Genomic DNA, 26,910 nt, shown 5'->3' on the forward strand with positions numbered 1-26,910 from the left:
CAAACTTCCCTTCATCGAACAGCATGGTTTATTGTAAAACACAATATAAACAATCTTTTCTTCAACTAACATCAGCATGTGCATCTCAGAACGGCTGGTATGGGTATTAACACTTACTGATAAGAAGAGAACAATGAGGAAGGTCAAAACATTGTTCTCTCCTTATCAATAAAAGTGTTAATACCCATACCAGCTATTCTGAGATACATTTTTATTTCAAGTGGGTTTCTCATCATCAAGAATAACATCAGAATGACTTACTGTAAAACAATATATTAATCTGTTCTTCAACTAACATCAACATAATGCATTATAAAACAATATACTAACAAATTTCCCTTCAATAAAGAACAGCATAGTTTTATTGTAAAACAATATATTCACTACCTTCTCTCTCCTTCATTAAGAATAGCATGGTTTATTGTAAAAAAAAAAATGTTTACTATCTTTCAGTCAACTAACATCAGTATAATTCATTAATAAAAACATATTAACAATATTTGCTCCAACTAAAATCAGTACAACTTATTACAGAACAAAATATTAACAATCTTCCCTTCAACAAACAACAGCATGGTTTATCTTAAAACATATTAACAATCTTCCCTTTAACAAACAACAGCATGGTTTATCGTAGAACATATTAACAATCTTCCCTTCAACAAACAACAGCATGGTTTATTGTAAAACATATTAACAATCTTCCCTTCAACAAACAACAGCATGGTTTATTGTAAAACATATTAACAATCTTCCCTTCAACAAACAACAGCATGGTTTATTGTAAAACATATTAACAATCTTCCCTTTAAAAACAACAGCATGGTTTATCGTAAAACATATTAACAATCTTCCCTTCAACAAAGAGCAAAATTTTATTGTAAAACAAAACATTAACAACATTCTGTTTCAATAAACACACATCAGTGAATTTAATAGAACACTTTGGGAAATTTGAAGATTATTGTACTTACCATTCTTGCCATGAATCCTGTTTTTCAAATGAACTGACAACATCCAGGACATATGGTTTTATTTGTCTTGTAATCAATGATTAACAGCAATTTCTTTAAATTTTGATAAATTTCCTTAATTTATTTTTGACCCTTAAAAACTGTCATATGAATCTGGTAATAATGCATTTATATTTAAATAAAATATCCACTGCTATACAGTTTTCAAGATTACATTGAGAAAAGGCTTAGAATGTCATATTTGAAGTAGAATTGTCACTGACACTAATATTTAATCAGAGTAAGCTGTATACTTAGTGAAAAACTAAAAAAACCCTGCACATCAGACAAGCTAATTAAATATATTTTTCTTATATAACTAGTTCTTTACAAAGATTAGAATGAACTGTTTCATCAAATAGGTATTTTTGAAGTTACCGATATTTTGATATATAATTCCAACATTAATATGTAATCTTCAGCCAATTCAGAAAATTTTAGGTCTCAAATTGATATTATACACTAAGAAGGCAAAACAAAAAGTAACTACATTTGGTATACTAGCTAATACTAATTTGACCAGTTCAGAATGCCATTCTAAATAAGTTCCTACCCTATGTACTCACTAAATAACTAAACTGTTTTTACCCAACACATTCACTGAGTTACTAAACAACAGTTCTTACCTGACATACTTACTCTCAGTTATTCAAATGATAGTTCTTACCTGACACACTTGCTATGTTATTAAAACAACAGTTCTTACCTTACATACTCACTGAGCTACTGAACAGTTCTTACTTTACATACTCAGTTATTCAAATCACAGTTCTTACCTGTCACACTTGCTGAGCTATTAAAACAACAGTTCTTACCTGACACAATCACTGAGCTACTGAACTGTTCTTACCTTACATACAGTTATTCAAATGACAGTTCCTACTTGTCACACTTGCTGAGCTATTTAAACAGTTCTTACCTGACACAAGTTGAGCTATTCAAACAACAGTTCTTACCTGACACACTTGCTGAGTTATTAAAACAACAGTTCTTACCTGACACACTTGCTGAGCTATTAAAACAACAGTTATTACCTGACACACTTGCTGAGCTATTAAAACAACAGTTCTTACCTGACACACTTGCTGAGCTATTAAAACAACAGTTCTTACCTGACACACTTGCTGAGCTATTCTGATTGTCCTACTGAGATTGAACTTCTCCTTCCTGACATGTATATGTTTATATAATGTCATTCCTTTACATAAACTGAAAAGATTCATGAAAAATGATTTAAAATTACCTTTAAATTCATTGTACCATTAAAAAAAACTGAAATAACTGGCCTTTGGGGTTGTACCAGTAAAAATTCATGAATGGGCACTGTACATACAATGGCTTATACTTTTAGGTTAAGGAACACTTTAATAAAACAGTAGCAGAACTTAAACGTTCCAGAGTTTGCAATGAACCACATCAATTGACGAGATACATCAAACGAATTCACAAAAATACTTATTTTGTACATGAAATGAGTGTAAATATGACACTGATAGTTTCAACAATTTATAGTCAACTGTACAGTTGTTTCACAACAATCAAACAAGCTGAAGGGCACTGTTTCTAGATCATCAGTATTGCTGCAAATGTTACAAATGAAATGTTTTTTTTTTAAGTAATTCCAAAAATAAAGTGTTCTACAAATGCTGTTAGCTTTCATCCAATAACAGAAATGAACTGTGCTTTTCACTACTAAACTTGAAATTACAGCTATTTGTTTAAACATCAGCTTGTTACCACTACCTACAGCTAATAACATAAAAATCAAATTTTTACCACTAACTACAGCCAAATCACATAAGCATTAGATTTTTACCACTAACTACAGCCAATCACATAAGCATTAGATTTTTACCACTAACTACAGCCAATCACAAAAACATCAGGTTCTTACCACAAACTACAGCCAAACTCATAAACATCAGATTTTTATCACTAACTACAGCTAATAACATAAACATCAGATTTTTACCACTAACTACAGCTAATAACATAAACATCAGATTTTTACCACTAACTACAGCTAATAACATAAACATCAGATTTTTACCACTAACTACAGCTAATAACATAAACATCAGATTTTTACCACTAACTACAGCCAATCACATAAACATCAGATTTTGCCACTAACTACAGCCAAATCATATAAACATCAGATTTTTACCACTAACTACAGCCAAGAACATAAACATCTGCTTGTTACCACTAACTACAGCCAATCACATAAACATCAGATTTCTACCACTAACTACAATGTCACGAAACATCAGATTTTTACCACTAACTACAGTTAGTCACGAAACATCAGATTTTTACCACTAACTACAGTTAGTCACATAAACATCTGCTTGTTACCACTAACAACAGCAAATAACATACTCATCTGCTTGTTACCACTAACAACAGCAAATAACATACTCATCTGCTTGTTACCACTAACAACAGCAAATAACATAATCATCTGCTTGTTACCACTAACTACAGTAATAACATAAACAATAGATTTTTACCAGTAACTACAATTAGTCATGTAAACATCAGAGTTTTACCACTAACTACAGTAATAATATAAATATGAGACGTTTACCACTAACTATAGATAGTCATGTAAATGTCAGATTTCCACTACTAACTACAGCTGTCATGTACTGACGTAAATGTTAGCTTGAGATCACAAATTATAACTAGTAGTGTAAGTTTCAGATTTTAACCACTAACCTTGTGACTATAGCTAAACGTGGAGGCTTCATACAGGCCCCCATAAAAAGGACTAGGTTTTCGTGTCTTGTCTTTCGGAAATTTGCTACCTAAAGAATCATGACACAAAAAATAACTCAATATTTAAATATTACCCACTGATTCAAAACAGAAATTATCAGTCGATGGCATTACCAATCCACTTAACAAACAATATTTGAAGAATTTAAATGGAATTTATATCAGTGAAGTTTAAATTTGAAATAATTAGTTTGTGTTTTTCAAAATTTCTCCAACTTTGTACGTCATAAGTGACATAATATTTCTTGAATCATTTAAATTAATTGTTCTCATATGTAACGTGTAGTAGCCAGAAGTTAAGCACACTAAACTTTTGCAATATACCTGAAAAATTTTTACAATTTGCCAACAATTATTTTGTTGTCAAATAACAGTCAAACAGAAGTTTTCTGCATCAATATATGAATTTTTACTTTTCAATTTGTTTCTTATAATACAACCTTTCTAAATTAATTACTAATATGTCCTTTAACCCCACTGTAATGGGTAGCTAGGGTTCTGAGAAAATGAGATCAGGTTTGTAAACTTACATTCAAAATTCATTGAATAACTATTTTATGAACATATGTCAATAAACTTGATAACAAATTGTAGATTTAATTCAAATTTTAGTGTTATAAATTAGGTAATTTTTAATTTGAAAGTAAATATAAAAAAACTGTTAAATATTGATTTTCATATGTCACACTGGTACATTATTTTTTATTGGGTCAAATTACATTTTATGATGCCCACAATACAATGTTTCTATTTTTGTATGAATTATAAACTCAAATTTCCAATACTGGCAAGCTATTATATAAAATAAGAACCTTCTAGCTTTTATGCGTGTTGAAATACCATAATATTTATAAAGTTTACATCAGCTCCACATCATTAAACAAAACTACGCCCAATTTTTTTATACCGATAACTTTACAACCAATTAAAAACTACACATATATTCTATATAATTCTGTCATTCTTCCAAAGTTATTTACAAGTAAAAAGCTCTTACATCATAGAAAAATAACTGACATCTAAGTATTTATTTTAAATTGATATTGATACACAGACACACATATCATGTATAGTAGTCAAATTTACTTAATTATGGGTAATACTTTGTAAACACCCAGTTGAGCTGTTTGCTGATGAATAATTCATTTCTCAAGTTACAATCAAGAAGGCCAAACAAAGAACACTAGCCCAGTCAAAACTAGCCATATTTACATCACTGGAAACTACACATTTATTGGTTACTATGTAAGCATAATGAGTTACACACATACTAATGCAAGTCCCACTGTACTGTAAAGAACCCAACAAATTCTACCCCACTGTTTTTCCAAAATCAGGATTATGAACAACTAACAGGTGCACACATCTCAACATTCTCTTTGTGATGAAGCAGACAACAAGTGATCTTCCCCTCAAAGTTAAAGAAACTTTATTCTCATGTACTTAAAATATATACCCGATGATAAAATTCTTGTGCATTTTTTTGGGTATAACAACAGACCCATGTGTCATGTTTATTTGAAACATTAAAGCATATAGAACCACTTTAAAATCACAGCAAGATGGCTAATTGTGATATTGAAACCAGCTGGGTAGTAGATGACAAGGGGATGAGTGGGTCTTGTTGTAGCCCTTGTACGGTGGCTCATTATAACACCGTCACAACTGTCCACTACAGCTCATCAGAATAGTAACATTTTATTTTTACACGATACTTAAATCATTTTTGGTCAGTATTTTGATAACATGTTAGTAAATCACGATTTTCTTATAGCGTTAGCTACAACAAAGTGGTAAATATTGAGCTTCTATGTTGCACATTGGTAGAACATCATATCTTCTTAAATTTTGATAGAATGGGGTATTGTGGTCATACTGTGCTAAAAAAACAAAGCAAAAATTGAAAGAGGAAAGAAACATGAGGGTATCATGAAGCAAACAAGTTTGGTAATTTAATAAAGATAGGCCCAGCATGGCCAAGTAGTTAGGGCAATCTCAGGGTCACATGTTCCAATTCCAGTCGCACCTAACATGCTCAACCTTTCAGCTGTGGGGACATTATAATGTGACAGTCAGTCACACTATTTGTTGGTAAAAAGTATATGTATTTTCTTACAACAAAGCCAAATCAGGCTATCTGCTGAGTCCACTGAGGGGAATTGAACCCCTAATTTTAGTGTTGTAAATCCGTAGACTTACTGCTGTACCAGTAGGAAACTGGTAAACAATAGCCCACAAGTTTGCAGTGGGTAGTGATGACTAGCTGCCTTTCCTCTAACACAATCCTTCATGTTATTTTCACTGTATAATACCAATCTGATTTGCTGATATTATTTACTAACACAATCCTTCCCAAGTTATTACTACTGTATAATACCAATGTGATTTACTGATATTGTTTAGTAATATAATCCTTACAAGTTATTTTCACTCTATAATACAATCCGATTTACTAATATTGTTTAGTAATATAATCCTTACAAGTTATTTTCACTCTATAATACAATCTGATTTATTGATATTGTTTAGTAATATAATCCTTCCCGAGTTATTTTCACTGTATGATACAATTTGGTTTACTGATATTGTTCAGCTATATAATCCTTCCCGAGTTATTTTCACTGTATCTCAGAACAGCTGGTATGGGTATTAACACTTTTTCTGATAAGGAGCAAACAATATCAGTAAACCAGATTGTATTATACAGTTAACCTGAAAATGGCCTAGGAAGGTTGAAACATTGTTTTCTCCTGTGAATATTTTGTGTGTGTGTGTGTGAAACACTAATTTCTAAAGTACCTACTTCTTGTTTGAATGTCTCCAGAGTCTTCTTGTCATCTGTATCATCCATATTTAACATTTTTATGGCCACACTACCGTGCCAATTTCCTCTGTGAAAACAAACAAAAATGATTTATTTTACAAACTTTAACCAGCAAAAATCTTTAGAACTGTACAGTTCACAAAATAATGAAAACTTAAAAAATGTTAATGTTTCATTCACTTTGTGAAGAAATATACAGAATAATACTGAGATTAATCAAAAAAAATTTTTTTTAAACGTTTTTCTCTGGAAAATACATTTCCTCATATATTTCCATATTTAATATTTTTAAATTTCCTTTAAACATTTTTGTAAAATTTAAGAATTAAATATATAACCTGAAACATAAAATGTAATTATACCTTACACCAAATTCTATCCACCAATACTCAGAAAAAACTGTAAAATACCCAAAATATTCTATCACAATTAATCTTTTCTCCTGAACCAGGAAGACATACTTGTAAACTACACCAAACCGCCCTACACCTATCGTCTCTTCTATCTGAAGCTCATCAAAGGGGATATCCCATTCCCTTAAGGATAGCTGAAAAATACATGAAACAAAATGGACACAAAATTATACATATTTTTAAAAAATATATTTTAGGATAAATTTTTACCAACAATAAAAAATGACTAAACTAAAACTGCAAGGAACATTTTAAAAAATGATCATATTTGTTTTCTAAATAAGTGTGTACATGGTATAAAGTCATACACAGCTACACATTTTGTAAATGAGAAACAGAAGAACACTCATAAGTTTCTGTTGTTTAAATTGAAATCTAGAATATAGTTCTCTTGTTTTTAATATATATATGTATATATATCTTCTTTACAACAAAATCTAGGCTTTTCTTTTAAAAGATATTTCATTTTGATGGTAAAAAATATACAGAGAAAATCTTGGAAACCTTAAAGATGATGTTTGTTTAAAAAAGAAAAATATTTTCAAAAAGCAGTAGTACACAAACTTCTATTTGAAATAGAGAACTAAGTTCCATTTTATTAATTATACATATGTTATTCAATGGTGAAAACTAAAAAGAAAATTTACTATCCAATTTATAATACATACACTATTCTGTCGAGGCCACGACCTTTCACTAGGATCCATGTCAGAAACTTGGCTGTCCTGGGAATCCACTCGGTCAGCTAGTGTCTTCTCAGAATCAGTCTGGTGGAGTAGATACTACAAATGACACAAACACCCAACTCCAGGAAGCAGTAAGCTTAATTACAATTCACTATAATAACAGCCAACAATAAATACCCTCTCATATGAACTATTAATCTCAGATGAACATTCGTAATTCAGTTTTCTCTTAATGTTTTTATACAAACTTCTATTTCTCACCATTCTTCACAATGATTTATTAGTATCACCAAACTTGTGTTACTGTTTCATGTACACTTCTATTCCCTACTGTTGAAATTTCTCACACTGTTTCCTAACTGCTATTACACTTGTGTTGCTATAATTTCTATAAATATTAACATGCTAACTCTTTTGTTCCAAAACTACTTCAATGATATCATTAAACTCCTGCCTTTCTGGTATTTATACAAACTTGAATCCTCTGCACTTCATGTCTTAGACATAGTGTGCTCTTATTATCCATTATACTTATGTGTTTCTACTACTATTAACAGACTTACACTTTAATAGTCTAATTTTTCTGACACCGTTTTATCATTATCCATTATACTTGTGTGTTTCTACTACTATTACTGACTTACACTTCCTGAGCCTGATGTTCCCGACACTGTTTTATCACTGTCATTTGACTTCTGTGTTTCTACAACTTCCACAATAGGTTTGGGTTCAATGGTAACATCCTTTTCAGATTGTGGAACATTATTTAGATCTGAAAATCAATACGTGTAAAATAAATAATTGTTAAATAATTCTTTAGACAAGTCAAATAATGTCACAAAACAAATGCTAAAAAGTGGTGACAGATGGAAAAAAAGTCACAGAATGTCATGAATCATAAAAGAAAACTTCCAGCTAATTTATCTATTCACAATGAAATTTAACATACTATATATCTATTTTTTACCAGTATACACATCATGTACTAATATGGAAAATAAAATGTCTGATGGTGAGTCAGACAAACACTAGACATCTGTTGTTTACCAGTATTTACATCATGTATTAACATGGAGAATAGTATATCTAATGGTGAGTGAGGTACATGTTACATATATATTGTCTACCAGTAGTATTGTACCTACTTAAGAAGAACATATGTAATACTTTTAGATTTTTATACCACTTGAGCCACAAAGCAAGAAAGTGACATTCACATGGGAAACAAAAGATATACAGCTACAAACATTAAGCAGACACAATCTTTGACAGGGCTGAGGTACCTGGAAACTGAAATTGCTCTAATCTTGATGCAGAAGGTGGGGTTTGCTGAGCTGAGGTGATTATTAGTGCAGGAGAAGAAGGTGTGGACGAGTTGCAGGATGATGTGTTTGACGAGGAGTCTGGGCCTGAAAATGCTGGAATGTTGATACTTGGGTGCAGCCTAGACCGTTTCTTCTTCCGCCCGCTATCACTCTTTGTAAAATTAGGTGCACCAGGAAAATTGGCCTGGTTTAGAATTGGTGAATAATTCCCTGCAAAAACCCATGGGCAGAATAGAGTAAAACAGCACCCAAGGCCCAGGAGATTCTTTTATGTTTTTAAAAACTCCATCTACCCAGTTTTTTTATTTTGAAAGGATACTTAAAGATTCATTGTCATTCCTCTTCTTCATTTGATGACTTTTCAAGTATATCATCAAAAACTTAAAGGTACTTACACAGGTTTCACACAAGTACAGATTCAAGAAAAAGAAACTTCTGTGGTTTTAAATATTAATTTATTTTACATTTAATGTAACATTAATCTAAACTGAAAGAAAGTGCTTTAAATTGTATTGTGATATAAAGAATAATTTTTAATTCTGAAGCCCAATATATTTAAATACCTTCATAGAAACATGAACAAATCATCACCAATGTACAAAACACAGGGTAGAAACAGCATAAAGTCAGCAAGCTTTGCAAAATTATTCTATGAAGTCAGCAAGTTTAGCAAAAGTATTTTATTTGTTTGCCAATGCAGCAACTAAAAATTCATTCTTTTAACTTCATTCCACTTAAAACAATCCTTGTCTATTTTTATTCAAAAATTACAAGGTTATGTGAAGGTAGAAAATTTCAAATGTTTTTTGTTGCATAGGTACTTCAGAAGATCAAAACCTAAGTGTAAAGTAATGTAAAAGATATAAATATTTAGTCCTAGGTTTTAATCTTTTCTTCTAAATCTAAACACACATTTCTTGTATACTATTCTGATTTGTTTATAAAGCTTTCAAACTGTTTTTTAAAACTCATTAAGAGAAGTCAAGTTTCACCCAGCTTCCCTCAATTTTAATGAATTATGTATTCCAGTAAATATTTAACAGTTAGTTATGACTTAGGTTTAAAATATGTTTCAGACCATGTCAGATGTAAGCACAGAGAAACTCAACAAGAGGATATCTTTCTATTATATGTGCCATAGTTCAAACAGACTACTTGAAATATTTTCAAGAACTTCTTTCAATTTTTCAATGAATGGTTCCATGACTTTTTTGTATGTTTACCATCTATAACTTCATATGATAAATAAAATCATATACTAATTCTCTTTTAATAGCAGAGTTCATGCATATTTCACATTCTTGATACAATGACAAAATCCAAAGTATTACGGACAACAATTGGTGTCATTACACTAATTTATCCCAGCAGGGTTTGCTTTCATTAAACATTTTGGTGTAAAAATAAACAAATAGACAACAAAAATAATTTTTGTGGAAAATTTAATAACTTTTGAATTGTTTGATATCCTTTTAATGAATTTCCAGAAGGTTCTCATCAAATTTAAGGTCCTTGTAAACCATGTTGAACTCATCAGCTACAATCAAATTCAATGTCTGTGCTTGAATATTATTTTTAACACTAGCAAATGTTCATAAGTTACTTTTGGAACTATTAAGAAAAGTACATCTGACCAGCCACACAGCAAATACAGTATTTGCATATGTTTAACTACTTTCTTCACAAAGGTCACGTTTAATACATCAAACATTGTTTAATATGGTAATAGATGAGGTCAAATGAATTATTACTTACAAATGTATTGGTCATGAACATATAAATAATCAGTGTTTAATAATAATTATGTTTACCAATTAATTCACGAGTTGCATACCATCAGTAGATATAATTACATGGCTAATAAGAATTTTTGAGAAAACAGTCTTCTTATTTTACTAAAATTGAATTTTAAACCTCTGTTGAGAACTACTGTTTCAGCATTTACTGTTTGTACTTTTATGTTCAAGTTTTATGCTTTTATTAATTGTTTTTTTTCCTTAAATATATTAGATCAATGTTTATAGTTTTTCTGAATATCAATAATCATTTCTGAAATTATAAAGTGACTTAACAACAATAGGTGCAACTAACCCATGAGGGTCATTGGCTAAACAACAGATTACCTAATTTGAGTCCTAAGTTACCCATGTACTTGCGAAATGTTTCTTAAGTGAATAATTTTGTGAAAAGCTTAAAAAAGCATTAATACTCAAAGATATTATGTTTTCTTTTTTATAAGAGTTATGTTACTTCATGCCCTTACTATAAAACTTCTTAATCTCTAACAAAAACTGTTCAGTAATTTAGTACAGTAAAACTAGGAATGAAAATGAGAGAAATATTATAAATCAAATAAAATGATCTATTTTAAAAGAAAATTAAAATTACAATGTTATACTTTAAATAATGAATGGCAATAATGGAGAAAATAGGGAACATACTCTTCATTGTTGAAGAAAAATGAAGATACTGAAGGTCTAGCAAAGTTAACAAAAATACTGTGTGTTGAACTAAATACCCTAAACAGTAAGTACCTTAGATGATTTTCTATTTTATTTAGAACATTACACAAACTGTAAATCTCACCTTAAGAATACTCCTAAACATAAATATTAACATTACTGTGCAAGAAAAATCTCACCTTCATTTTTAAAAGTTTCAGCAAAATATCTAACATACTCATTTGGTAAGCCACAGGAAGGAGGCACCTTTTCTTTACAATCTTTGTGACAATAATACCTGAAATATAAATCAAGTCATAAGACTTTCTATACAGTTCTTGTGACAAAAATATCTGGAACATAAACCAAATTATAACACAGCTTTTCTTCTACAATGCATGTGATAAGGGATACTGATAAAAAACAAAATATATTTGACCCAACTACATTAATATTTCACAAGATTCATCCAGCTTAAAATGTCAGTTCTACATTATATATTTAGCTAATGCTGCAAGATATTTCTCTAATACAACTAGACATGCATATAATAAATAAATGAAAAATAATAAAAATAAGTATGTTAAACATGAGAAACATTTTAATTAATATTAATAATCAGATTATGTGAGGTATTGTTCATTTAGAATTTGTTTTAGAATATACAAGAAAAGCTACAAAAGGGCTACATGCATATACAGTCATGTGAAAAAATTAGGACACCTAATGAAAGCCTGTGTATTTTTGTAACATTTTTGGATATATAGATATTTAATCTCAATTTCAACAATACTGAGAGATTATAGGAATATAACTAAACAATTAAAACTGAAGGAAAGACTTTTCAAGATCTTCTGTAAATGTAATTCTACAAAAATGCATATTCTAACTGAGCAAAACGTTAGGACACCCTACCCCCTAATAGCTAGTATTACCCCCCTTTGGCTGAAATAACTGCAGTGAGACTCTTCTTGTAGCCATCTACCAGTCTCTGATATCAGTCTGAAGAAAGTTTACCCCACTACTCAATGCAGAATTCTGTCAGCTGTGAGATGTTTGAGGGGTTTCTTGCATGTACAGCCTGTTTCAAGTCACTCCACAGCATCTCAATGGGATTAAGATCTGGGCTTTGACTCTGCCATTCCAGGACTCTCCATTTCTTAGTTTTCAGCCAGTCCTTGGTGGATTTACTGGTATGTTTTGGGTCATTGTCGTGTTGCAGGGTCCAGTTCCGCTTCGGCTTTACTTTTTTTACAGATGGACTCGCATGTTCCTCAAGCACCCTCTGATACACAGTAGAATTCATGGTGGATTCTATGATTGTGAGCTGTCCAGGTCCTGCTGCTGCAAAGCAGCCCCAAACCATGACACTTCCACCTCCATGCTTCACAGATGGTATGAGGTTCTTTTCCTGGAATGCTGTATTTGATTTATGCCAAACATGTTCTCTGTTCTGGTGTCCAGATAATTCATTTTTGGACTCATCTGTTCAAAGAACATTATTCCAGAAGTCCTGGTCTTTGTCTATATTCTCTCTGGCAAACTTTGGCCTTGATGTTTCTCTTAGAGAGCAAAGGTTTCCTCCTTGCAAACCTCCCATGCAAGTTACACATGTGCAGTCTCTTTCTGATTGTAGAGGCATGCACTTTCACATCAACAGTAGCCAGAGCCTGCTGTAGGTCCCATGATGACATTTTAAGGTTTTTGGAGTCCTCTTTTAGCATCTTGCGGTCTGCTCTCGGAGTGAACTTGCTTGGATGACCAGACCTGGGCATGTTGGCAGTTGACTATTTTCCGGACAGTGGAATGGCTGATTTCAAAATCTTTTGGGATCTTTCTAAATCCCTTACCAGACTCATAAGCTGCTACAATTTTCTTTCTGAAGACCTCAGACAGCTCTTTTGCTCTCACCATGGTGCTCACTCTCACTTCAATAGTCAGAAGCACACCAAACTAAATGTCTGAGATTTAAATAGGGCAAGCCTCATTCAAAATGCTGAATAATGATCTTCTTATCATGTGCACCTGGTGTGATACACCTGTGTGTGAGTTGAGCCATTTTAAGTGGGTATAAATGTGGGGGTGTCCTAGCATTTTCCTCAGTTAGAATATGCATTTTGTGGAATTACATTTCACAGAAGATCTTGAAAAGTCTTTTCTTCAGTTTTAATTGTTTAGTTATGTTACTTTAATTTCTCAGTATTGTTACAATTGTGATTAAATATCCATTTATCCATAATTGTAACAAACATACACAGGCTTTCATAGGGTGTCCTAATTTTTTCACATGACTGTAAATGTTACTGATTTTAAACTGATGGACTACTACAGGGAAAGCAATTAATCAACAGCACCCAACAGCTACTCCTAAGTTATAACAGTCCAACTGACTAATGGGATTTGACAATGCACCATCACTTCCAAAGTGCAGAACACTTTTCTGAGGCAACAGGACCTAAACCCCTTGAATTCCAGTCTAAACATGGTTATTCACTGAACCACACCCAACCACAGCATTAAAGAATGACATGAACATAACTTTTCTTCATAAACTATCATAAAATTTGTAGGGGCTCTTATTAATTTTTGTAAAAGTGAACGTAGGCTGCAAGTAAATGAGTTCCTTTCACCACGCATACAGAGCCTATTTCTTGGTAAAAAAAACACTACCTAATAATGTAGCACCAGAAAAAGTGTCTTACTTGCAATCTGAACACTTGTAGCCCCACATCATAGGTTTCTCACAGAAATCACATGTTGTAAACTTTATTCCTTGGATGAATCTAGAAATACACAAGCACGATCAGTCATGTGTGATCTAAATCATATTCATGGTGGATAAAAAAAAAAAATGAAAAGAAATTCTAAAAACCCTGCTGCAGATAAATAACTATAAAAAAATTATCTCCTTGAAATCAAGTTTGAAACATTTAAATTGGATTTATAAATAAGTCACATTATGCTTCTGAAACTATATACACACATTTCACAAAACATTCTAAAGGTAAAAGTTGCTTTTGTTTGTTGGTTGTTCTTTTTTTAATACAAAATTTGTATTTCACATTCTAAAGTATGCCAAATACAGAAAATATAAAAAGCTTCACTGAAAAACTTTCTTTCAACAAAAGCTGTAACACACCTATGATGAATCTGGTGAATCATTCCTTGTTTTAGTGGTGATCTTGGAGTAGGAACAGGAGCTATAAACAAAAAGATTACAATAAACAGCTTCAATGGAGAGATAGAAGTTAAACCTCCTTCAAAAATCAATTATGTCATGAGGTGATAACTGTCATTCACTCTAATACCATATTTATACTGGTCATGACTTAAAATGAAACTGTTCCTCAATGTAACACCATAATTATACTGGTTGTGTCTTAAGATGAAACTGTTCATCACTAACACTATAATTATACTGGTTGTGTCATGAATATAAAAACTGTTCTCCACTGTAATACCATATTTATAATGGTTATATTATGAGATGAAACTGTTCCTCACTTTAATACCATATTTGTGCTAGTTACACCATGAGATTAAAACAATTTTCCACTCTAATATTCATACTGGTTATGACTTAAAATAACTGTTCATCACTTGAATATCATGTTTATGCTGGTTATAGATTAAATATACCATGAAGTCTCAAGGATATAAACTGCATATACTATGTACACTTATGGATGCAGGCTAAATATACCATGTGGATGTTAGGATATAAATTAAATACACCATGTAGACTCAAGGATGTAGGGTAAATATACCACATATGTTTAAAGACTTAGGCTAAATATGCTGTGTGGGCAAAAAGATAAAGGCTAAATACATAGTGCAAATTCAAATATGTTTCTTAAATATACAGTGTAGGCTCACTGATGTAGGTTCAAGGATTAGGTTAATTACACTATGTGACATTTTTAGATAAAACTGAAAACAGTGGAGGGTTGGTTATAATAAGACAGGTTACTGACTGGTGGATTTAGCCAACAGATTATTTTGGTGCCCTTACTATCAACAAATAATTGTTTATTAGAACATTCTTTACTACACAAAGCATAAATTCATTTTTCAATTTGTTAGTATTATAAAGAATAGTACAGCTTAAAGCTATATAACAGTAAAAACTAAACTTACTCTGAAGAGGAGCCTCATCCACAAAACAGCTGTCTCCTCCTTGTTGATCAGGACTTACAAATGGGGGAGACCGACTAGGTGAGGAGAGCAGAGGAGAACCATGCCCAAACAGACTGGAGGATTCCAGCCCAGGCTCTGTTAGAAGCCGCCGGAGAGGTTTTCACAGCTACGACCAATCCACAGGTGATTGTTAGGTCTCTTCTCGGCTAATAACCGACTGGGGTAGACAATCATGCACGCCAACAAGCAAGGTGAGGTGGGGTGGAATACACATAAAGGTAATAACAGGAAGAGAACATGCAGTTACTGTGAACTGACTATATATACATGCTTGAAAACTACTAGTTTTGATGCTTTAAACACCCACAACAGCTTTCTATGTCAAGTGAATGTCAATAATAATTTCTAATTTTCAGATACATATTCACTTAACAAAGACTACTTCATTTTTTGACTCTCCTAGTATGGATGTAAATGTTCTCTGTGATATAAAAGCAAACAAATGCACACACACACAAGAATCATATTGTTACAACACAATATCACACATAAAGAATTAGCAATAACATCACAAACAAATAATTGAGTGTTGTTACTGCAGCTAGATTACACTATACAGTAACTAAACATTTTAATGCTTACAATTCTAAACCTGAACCATAAACTGGTCCTTACCTGCACACATTATAAAACTATTTTTCAGATACTTGTAGACTATGTACATTTTAATGACTTTTACTTTCACAACACAACAAAGAAGTATTCCTTTAACTCTTTATCATTCAAGGAAGGGTTTTTTTCATTATTGAAAACAGTATAAATGTATGGGTGAAAATGATAACAGGTTAATTCCAGCCTATTTTTTCTCAATTTGTTTTTTAAGAACATTTCAGCTAAACTACACAAGAGCATTCCATTTATAACTACCCGTAATTTTTAATTGACAGGACAGAGGGAAGACAACTAATCAGAAGTACTCACAGATAACTGTTGGCTTACTACTGTCTGATCAAATACTGAGATTTCACTGTCACTTTTATACTGCACCATTTTTGCAATAACAGATTGAAAATTCTAAGATTTTCCTAAGATTCACAATCCAAGTACACTAACTTCTAGGTTATTTTTACAACTTCTAGCCATCAAAATAATTGTGATGACAAACACACATACACAATGTAATAACAATCTACAAAACACTAACACCATTACTGTAAATATGAGTAGAGATGAGCAACATAATGATATTGATTAGTGTATCAAAAACTATAAATGCTTAATCAATTAATGTCATTTAAATAATAAACTAATCAATATTATTGGTTCTAATCATTACTACTTTAAAAATGTCTAAAAACTGATTTGTTGAAATAGCAATTAAATCAACCATCATTAAAGTAATGAACTGACTAAAATCAGTCTCAGATAATTCACCATTTTTTTTTCACTATTCCAACTATCCAAGCAATCAAAACACTATCATTATATTTGTTTGTTGTTAAGCACAAAGCTACATAAGGGTAGGTGTGAGGATGCTTTGTGATTTAAGTTTCAGCTTAAATTTCCATTGCCATTAAATATGCTCATACCATCATAGATACTGCAAAGCTATTGACGCTCTCTCTCACTAACTTTGAGCTGCTCACTTGAGGGAAGGATGGTAGTACAACTTACAAATTGTCTGATTATTTAAGTATTAAATAAAGTGTAAATTATGAACAGAACACATTAGCAAAGTGAAATGTACATACATACATATCCCATTCATATTAAACAGGCCAGAACCACCTGAAATGCAGTAACATTATCAGCATAAAGACAATGAGAGGTAGCACAAGAAGTGGAGTAACCATCAAGTGCACCCACCATGATCCACAACACTAAAATAGTGCACCTGAGGCAAATTAAATGATAGATCAGAAACACCATAAACACATGTGAAGACTTATGTTAATTGGTTCAGCTCTAAATATAAAATTCAACTGCTGGGAACTGACATCCATAGTGAAATAGGATAGAGTCTCAACTGAAAGGGTAGACTGCATTCATACCATCACACTACATGTGTGAGTACATTTTGTTGATTGATGCAGCTCTAAATCCAAAATGCAACTGCTAGTAACCAACTTCCAGGCTGGGGTAGGATGACAGAACCCAATCATTATGATGGTACACTCCAAGTCTATAACATCCCCTTGAACAAACCCATTAAAAGATGGAACATTCATCTGGAGGACATCTCTTCATCTACACCAACAGAACACCACCACCCTAATCTCATTGAATAGTCTTTATTGTTTATATTGTACATCTCTCATTCAGGAGAATGCATTCATGGTCCAACACCCCAGCAGCTTCACACTGGAGAGTGGTAAGGAATCTCTGACTACACTTTAAGAAACATGGAGGGAAAATGCAGTGATAATTTATTTAATGTAATGAATGGCAGTGATAAGAAGAAATTATTGTCTGCTTTATCCATGAAGACCATGGGTTAGTACAGTCTGGAACAGGCATATTTATAAGGCATAAATATTATGAGAAATAACCCATGAGTAATCTTATGGAACACCTCATCTCTAGTTTATGTAATTGTAATGAACAATGTGCATCTGCAGTCAATGAAATTATGAAAGTAAAAATTAACAATGTGGATTTTAGTACAATTCTAAGTGATTTAAAGCATACCTGGACAGCCACCACTTGCTAAAGCAGGATCCTGGTCAAATTATGTGACAGGCTCATGAAAAACAGTATATATAAACAAAAAAAAGAAAACTTACCCAGATACAGTTTCCCCCAATATTTGTTTGGCTTCGGTTTGTTTTGAATTTCACACAAAGCTACACAGTGGGCTACTCTTTTACCAATGAACAGTAAGGTTGACCATAACACTGTAATGCTCCTACAGCTGAAAGGGTGAGCATTTTTGGTGTGAAGTAGATTGAACCCACAACCCTCAAATTCCAAGTCAAATGGTCTCCCCTGAAGAGAGAAGGATGTTGATAGATAAAAGACAGTACCCTGAAAATGAAGAAACAGCTACCCAAAGCAGATAATGGGAGATGAACATATTAGGTGTAGTCCAAGTGCTCAACAAAATACCTCCAATGGATAACCTAGTTGAGATGCAGGAGGAGTGAAAATACCAGGAATTTATTATAAGAAGAAAACAAAGGAATAAATGCCAATTGAATCAAAATTAAAACACAACAGTTAAGGGTGGGCAAAACAAATCATGAACAGAGGAATGATGCAAAGAAATAAAACTGCAGAAAATAAGGTCTATAGCAAGTACCCTTGAAAGCATTGAAGCAACCCAGAGCATGTACATGACAAAGAATGTTTTCTAAATCCAATCAAGAATAAAGATGTAAGATGGCAAGAAACCAAATGACAAAAATATTAAATTTGAGACTCCAAAGTATAGATTAGTAAAATCAATCCAGAACAAAAATAACAAAGCCAAAACAGCCATGAAAACCAGATCTGTGCTGGCTAGGACAAGTTGGTTGGTTTGGTGTTTTGACACAAAGCAAACCTAGACTATCTGTGCCAAACATCTGGTAAAAGTTAAAATTAGTAAAATTCACAAAAGGAAATTAAGGTAAAACAAAAAAAAGTTTAATTTTTGAATTAAAAATATAAATATCATTAAAACCAAATTTTCATCTAGTCTACAGCAGTGAGTGAAAAACTACAGTAATACAAATTGTAAAGAACTTTCTCTAGCATAATTGTAATCATCATAACTCGCCAGGAAGACTAACAGGTAAATTTAACAACCACTGTCAGTCACATGAAGTTGGCTTTTACAGTCCTGGTTTCAAGTTATTTGGTGTTATGACCATTTTCTAATATCAAATAAAACTAGATGTACTTTGATTCTTAAAAGGGAGTCACATTAAAAAAGGTCAAATGTATAAATTAAAAAAGTTAAATAGCATTAAAAAGATTAATTTAAAAAACTAAAAACACTTCAAAAGTAGAAGGTGTCACCATTGCCAATGACACTATCTAACATTACGGATAAACACTGGGACAGAACATGTTTAAAATGGTGCCATCTTTGAGAATGGCAATGACAGCAAGACAGTAAAATGTGGCTTATTGTGATCTGAGTGTTACATAGACAACACATTAGTGCATCAGTCCCACAAAAAAAAAACAATGAGTTAAGAAAGTGTGACCAATGCGTAGTCTAGTTAAAACAACTTCCTCTTTCCAATCCTTACGGAAGCAAGTCCAATAGAGGGTCTAATTTGGAAAAGCTTGTTTTCACGTTGCTCACACACCAAGTTGACTACCAACCGGCACAGGTCCAAGCCTAGAATACAGGACCATAATCCATGTATGGAACAGGCACAGCTGTGATAGTGCCAGAGCAGATAGATGTAGCTGCAGTGTTTGCGAGCTCATTCCCATAAATACCAACGTTGTCCTCTATCCAGAAATACTGGATAGAAGTAGATGTTAAAGAGAAATGGACCAGTTGGGTTTGAATATCTGCGCGAACTCACGTGAAGTGGTTCCAAGGCCAGTAGAGAACTAAGCAAGTCAGTACAAATAGTGCAATTTGAGTACTGCTTAGCTTCTATGTGATCCAGAGCAAGATAAATGGCATACAATTCAGTAGCAAGCACAAAAGCTGGAGAGGGGATTTTGTGCACAACCACTGAACCACAACAAGCCATGGCAGAGCCCACATAGTTACCTGATTTCAAAACATCTGTATAAATATAAATGAAAGGATAAGTCAAAAGATGTTCAGCAAATAGCAGACAGTATTTCCAATCAGGAATGTGTGCTTTTCTCAGATAACTTAAAAACAGGTCACATTTGGAGACTGCAAAAAGCCATGGTGGGTGGGCTGACCAGTGGATACAGCAATGTTATCCAAGGACAGACCCAATTCATCCAACTGCACATGGATACAAAGGCCAAAAGAAGCAATGGCAGATCATCTGTTCTGAAATTCTGAAAAAGTATAACCCACTGAAGTAGGAAAAAACAACCCTAGGTGGGATGCTTTGGTAAGGAACGAAGTTTTGAAGCATACAGTAAAGACAATTGGAAATGGCAGAGGTGCAAAGAAGGTTCATGAGACTCTGTGTATAAGCTCTGAACTGGTGAAGTGCAGAAAGCCACAGTGCAGAGCCAAAGTCCTTGATGTTGAATGGGGTCCAGCATCTTTAAGGCGAAGTCCTGGCAGAGCCACAGACCAGTAATTCATAGTTGAATTTTGATTGAACAAGAGCAGAATATATCTTTAGCACAGAACATCGATCCTCTCCCCAAGTGGTGGAAGAGAGGACATGGAGGATGTTCAATGCTCTTGTACATTTGACCCATAGCTGCTTGATGTGTGGGATAAACGTCAGCTTACGGTCAAAGATAAGCCCCAAAAACTTTGTCTCAGGGACCACAGGCAGCAGAACTTCACCAATACAGAGTTCATGATCAGGATGAATACCCGTTCGCAGCAAAAGTGCATGCAAACTGTTTCAGAGAGAGTAGTTAAAGCCGTATGCTGTGGTCCACTTCAGTAAATAATTGAGGGTAGTCTGTAGCTGCAGCTCAACATACCTCATGTTCAATGACGAACACGAGATCTAAAAGTTGTCAAAATAGAGCCCATTTGCAACAGTAAGAGGAAGATGTTCAGTGACAGCATTAATCTTTATACTGAAAAGTGTGACACTCAAAACACAGCCCAGAGGGACTCCAAGTTCCTGTAGAAAAGAATGAGAAAGCGTCAAACACACACAAGCTTGGAATCACCTGTCAATTAAACAATTTTAATAAAATGGGCAAACTTCATATACATGGAGGTCTTGCAAAATGGCATACCTCCATGTTGTATCATAAGCCTTCTCAATATCAAAGAATACTGATACAAGATGTCATTTGAAAAAGGCTTCTCTGATTGACATTTCAAGTCAAATTAGGTAGTCCATGGTAAAGCTCTGTCATTGGAACCAACACTAGGTGGGCTATAGAAAGTTGTTTCATTTGAGGAACCAAACAAGACAAGCATTAACCATCCTCTCTAAGGTCTTACAGAGACAGTTAGTCTAAGCAAATGGACAATAGTTTCAAGGAATCTTGAGATCCTTCCCAGGCTTAGAGAAATGTAGGATAATAGCCTGGTGCTAGGCATCAGGAAAAACATTAAAAACAATCAAAAGAATAGCAAGAAAAGCAGGAGATAGATGGCACAGCATTTCATAGTGTACATCATCAGGTCTGACCAATGTATTGCCAGACCAAGAAGGACCAGTTTAAGTTCCACCAGTGTAAAGGGACGATTATGGTCATAGAAATAATCAGCTCAAAAGGAAAGAGGTGAATGCTCTTCCCAAGTCTTGATGGCTAAGAAAGTGGAGGAAGAAGCAGAAATGCTAGATACCCAGCAAAATCTTTCACCTACAGTATCAGCAATGCTCCAGGTATCAGCTACTTCCCAGCTATCAGAGAGCAAGATCAAGAGGGGGACAAAATAATATTGCTCACTGACCTTTCAATTCTAGTCCCATATGACTTTGGAACTGGTGATAGAAGATATGCTGTTTGTGAACTTAATCCAAGGTTCCTTCTGGCTTTGACAACTTACCCACTGAGCATGTGCACAGGCCTGCTGAAAAGCAATGCAATGCGAGAGTGTGGGACAACATGGAAAATGTGTCATGGTTTCAGGAATACACTGAGCAGGTGCCTGTATAATAGAGTCAGTCACTGCTGCCACACAGTCATCCACTGATGGCTTACAGACAATGGCAGGATCAAGTTCTGCAAGAGCAGTGAAAGAGGGCCAGTTTGCATGATCCAGCTTCCACCAGGGAATGCGGGTCAGGTGGCATCAACCATGGCCAGTCTCTCTCAAAATTATAGGAAAATTATCACTGTTTCGTGGATTATTGTCAACCCTCCATGAAAAATGGGAGAATAGTGAAGGGGAGCAAATTGAGAGATCAATAGTAGTAAAGAACTGACTAGGTACATGAAAATAAGTAGAAGAACCAGTACTGAAAACAGAAATGTTGTGATCAGAGAGCACATGCTCTACAGAGCAACTCCTCCTCTCAATATCACCATTCCCCCAGAGGAGATGATGTCCACTGAAGTCCCCCAGGATCAAAATGGGAGATGACAACTGTTCAATGAAAGCATCAAAGTCTGACTTGTCATAGGTCTCTCCAAGTATAGAGAACAAAGAGTGATGGTACGACCCACAGAAACACGTATGGCTATTGCCTCAAAGGGTGTGTCGAGTGGCAAAGACAAGATCGGCACATGCTAATCAACCAACAGTGCTACCCTCCCATGCACTAGTCCATCACACAGCCTGTAATTTCTGAACAAAGAAAACTGCTGAAAGGTGATTGTATCGGTAGGCTTGAAATGTTGCCTGTAAGGAAAGATATACAGGATGGTAGGAAGCAATTAGTGTTTTGATGTTATCCAGATTAGAACATAAATCTCCACAATTCCATTGTATAAAGATGGCCATTTTTATTTATATGTAGGCGAACTGGGTGGAGAATCCTTCTTTTTATGAACACGTCTTTTTTCTTTACTGTCTTTATTCGAGAGAGATCTATCAACCTCCATGGATCCTGCTCTGCGTCGATTGGACAGGTCTATGCTACTGGAAGAGGATTCCAGTGACTGAGAACATGAATAAATGATCGTTTTGCATCTTGGGGTGGGAGAAGATGTATTCGAGGAAATGCCTGTGCCTGGAACCACAGGAAGTGGATCTTTGAATTTGTTAGAATGTATGTAAGGAACATAGATGGGTATTGAAGTTAATTCATCAACTTTTTTAACCATGGAGGTCAAAAAACTTTTCATTTGTTTTGAGAATGATTCTTCTGGAGGTACAGAAAGATCCATCTGCACTCCCACTGTAGTAGTTTGAGATGAAGTGATAGACAGCAACTTTCAAGCCTCAGGATAAGTAATGTTAAGAATCGTTTTCAAACACTGCACCTCTTTTTCTTCCAATCATTTAGGGCAAGAAAGAAAGTAGGATGGGTGAGAACCATAGCAGTTGACACAATGAAGGTCTGTTTCACACTCATAGGCATCATGGTCCTTGCCACCTCAACGAGCACACATCAAGGAACCACAACATGACATCTTTGAGTGACCAAACTACTGACACTGGAAACATCTGAGAGAATTTGGAATGTATGGCCGTACCCTGCAATTAAGATAACCTGCCTTGATGGTGGCAGATAAACGTGGTGATGTAAAGATCAGAAGGAGGATTTTGATTGGCATCATAATTTGCAAGTGGAGATATGCCTTACTGCAGAAACTCCTTGGGTGGAGAAACCAGCAAAAATTTCTCCAACTGGGGATGTTCTTCACATCCCTCTCAACAATAATTCCTTGTGATAAATTCAAAGTAGCATGAGGTGTAATCTCAATAGTTATATCCCTAATCGCCTTTGAATACAAGAGGAGTTCCCTGTGTTGAGATGTGGATGTTTCCACCAATATGTCACCAGATTAAAGCTTCTTTACTGAATGAAAAAGGGAGACATTTGCCCTAAAGGTCTGTCTGAAAGAGAATGTATGATAAGAAAATGAGGTACAACAAGTGTTACAGATGTTGAAGATTGCTGCTCTGAATCTTGAAGACAAGGTTGTTTACCTATAGATTGTTTTTCCATTATTTTATTCAAGTTTTTATTTGGAGGATTCATAATAAAAAAAAGGAATATTTTGGTGCCCACTGGCCCCACCCACCATGGAGACCTACAAGGGGATGCACTACAATGTCAAACAAAGACAATACAGCAACGCCAGGGTTTCGTGAGCACTATACCCAAACACTAGTATCAGATACAATGTCCACAACACCTGTTGAGAACATTCAACACTGGTACATGGTTGACCCTAGCCCAAGTGAACTAGCTGATTGACCCAAGGGGGCCCACTCCAAGGCTGTCAGTCTACAGGAATTCAAGACCAAAGTGGTATGTTAGAGTTGAACCCCTCAACCACCAGGATCCTCTCCTCCCCTTCACGGGCTGCCACACATGGCAAACATAAGGGTGGATGTTTAGATACCAGAAGAGGCAAACTGAAAGAACAGAACCTCCCCTAGGAGGTACCCTCACCACATACAGGAATCCACACCAAGGGGAGCTAGGACAGAACAATAAAAAAGACCTAACACAGAGTAGCATGGATAATCAAAATTACCTTGGGAAAATGACTGACAGAATGTGAAACACTAAAAGTTATAAACAGGATCCAATCCTGTCTGAATGTATTGATATCCAAGGTATGTGGAAGAGTAATGTACTAGAGACCAAAAACAAACCAAGTAATCTGGAATTGAGAAAGGAGTCAAATGCTTCCTCTGGCAGAATATTCCATAGGAGAACCACTGAAAATTTGAGAACTGAGATGCAATTTCACATGCCAATTCTTACTATTTAAATAATTTTAAATCAAAATTATTTTAGAACTGAGATTTTGTCATTTTTGACACTTATTAATTGTAATTCATGACTGAAAAAGAAAGCTGATATTTACATTTCTGTATACTATGAATGACTCCAGGGTTAAACATCTTAAATTAAGTGTTCCATGTTCCAGCACATTTCTTTTCCACTTGTCACTTTGGGAAATTAAAGCAGGTAATTGTTTTATGTTTGATAAAAAAAAAAAGATTATGACTATAACTAGTTAATACAGATTGTTAACATCCACAGGACAATGCAGATGGCAGTTTGATCAATAACATTAGTACCCAGGAACAATGTGACTGATTTGTCAATAACACTAGTAGCAAAGAACAATGTGACAGGTTGAGCAATAACATTAATGCCCAGAAACAATGTAAATGACAATTTGTTCAATAACACAAGTGTCTAGGAACAATATAAGTGACTGACTGATCAATAACACCAGCACTCAGGAACAAAGTGACAGATTGATCAATAACATTAGTGCCCAAGAACAATGCATGTGACAGACTAATTAATAATATTTCTGCCCAGGAACAATGCTTATGACATTACCTAATAACATTAGTGCCCAAAAACAATGTGACTGATTAACAACATTAGTGCCCAAGAACAATGCATGTGACAGACTAATTAATAACATTAGTGCCCAGAAACAGTGACTGATTGATTAATAACATTAGTACACAGGTACACTCCTTGTAACAGATTAACACCATCACCTGGAAGAAAATATGGTTGAGCAAACTGTTTTATAGCTATAGTAACCAGTTATTGCTTGGAAGAGCAATTATTCTGAGAAGGTATAAAGAGTTTCAATCTTAAACTTCTTTGCATAGGAAAAACCAGATCATGATAAAAAAATTAACTTGAAGTGAGAAAAAATCTCAAGCTCCCTTGTTTAAAATTTGTATTCCCCAACCGAAGGATACACTTAATGGAATAATTCAATGAAGCTTGTTAGCAGTTTCCTTAAGTGTTATTAAGATATCAAAATTATATAACCCACATATTTTGCAGTTATGTGTAAACTCTATCTTTACCAATACTGTGTTATAATGCAGAAGATCAAGGGGCAAACCGTTCATGAAACCAGTTAGAACAGCAGCAAACAGTCAACAAGAATAACATTACAAGTAACTTACAAAAGGCATCTTGACAACAACTACTCACAGATCCCAAGACTCAGGTAAACAAAACTGAGTTTAATCCATGTTGACGAGAAAAACCCACTTGTAGAGAAAAATATATATATAAAAAAACGGCTTTGTGAACCTGACAATGACTGAAGGTTTGAAACGTTGTTTGCTCCTCTACATAGAATTTTCTCAACCCATACCGACCGTTTTTACCTATATATTAAAACTGAGTTTACCACAGATGACATATGCAATACACTCGTTCCAGATGTTCTTTGTTTTACAGAAAGACTACAGGTCTCCATCCTATCATAATCTCAATAAGAGGCAGAGCCAAAGAGGGATCAAAAAAAGGAGATAAAGTAGACCAATTTACTGTGAATATCCAATATCACAGTTGGTAGGAAGCCAGAGTAAGTTTCACTTAATGCATTTAATCTATAAATGCAACTTTAAGCAGCAAATCAAGAAATAATTCACTTTTTTCCATCAGTTACTGAATATTACATAAACCACTCAGATGCAAGGTATGCAACTTTCAGTCAGTAGTGTTAAACTATGTCTCCTTAGTGTTTGCCTTACATTTGAAAATATGACTTACAAACTTTATGTGATTCCATTTGAATGTCAATGAAGTGACAAATTCCAATTTACTAAGCTAGTGAA

General features: G+C 34.0%; 1 protein-coding gene across 1 annotated transcript in view; it reads right to left on the reverse strand.

The window, feature by feature from the left end:
* Window positions 1–26,910, reverse strand: part of LOC143255448 (kinase suppressor of Ras 1-like) — a 57,605-nt gene that overhangs the window by 11,097 nt on the left and 19,598 nt on the right. Inside the window, exons 5-16 of the mRNA XM_076511128.1 lie at window positions 21,516–21,540; window positions 15,621–15,776; window positions 14,623–14,683; window positions 14,186–14,266; window positions 11,684–11,781; window positions 9,001–9,252; window positions 8,362–8,489; window positions 7,700–7,798; window positions 7,080–7,165; window positions 6,594–6,685; window positions 3,735–3,819; window positions 2,126–2,222 (exon numbers count right to left, since the gene is read on the reverse strand). Of these exons, the coding sequence (XP_076367243.1) occupies window positions 2,126–2,222; window positions 3,735–3,819; window positions 6,594–6,685; window positions 7,080–7,165; window positions 7,700–7,798; window positions 8,362–8,489; window positions 9,001–9,252; window positions 11,684–11,781; window positions 14,186–14,266; window positions 14,623–14,683; window positions 15,621–15,776; window positions 21,516–21,540 (1,260 nt within the window). The remainder of the gene's footprint in view (window positions 1–2,125; window positions 2,223–3,734; window positions 3,820–6,593; window positions 6,686–7,079; window positions 7,166–7,699; window positions 7,799–8,361; window positions 8,490–9,000; window positions 9,253–11,683; window positions 11,782–14,185; window positions 14,267–14,622; window positions 14,684–15,620; window positions 15,777–21,515; window positions 21,541–26,910) is intronic.

This window comes from Tachypleus tridentatus, chromosome 7 (assembly GCF_004210375.1).
Source record: "Tachypleus tridentatus isolate NWPU-2018 chromosome 7, ASM421037v1, whole genome shotgun sequence".
In the NCBI taxonomy this organism is placed as follows: domain Eukaryota; kingdom Metazoa; phylum Arthropoda; class Merostomata; order Xiphosura; family Limulidae; genus Tachypleus; species Tachypleus tridentatus.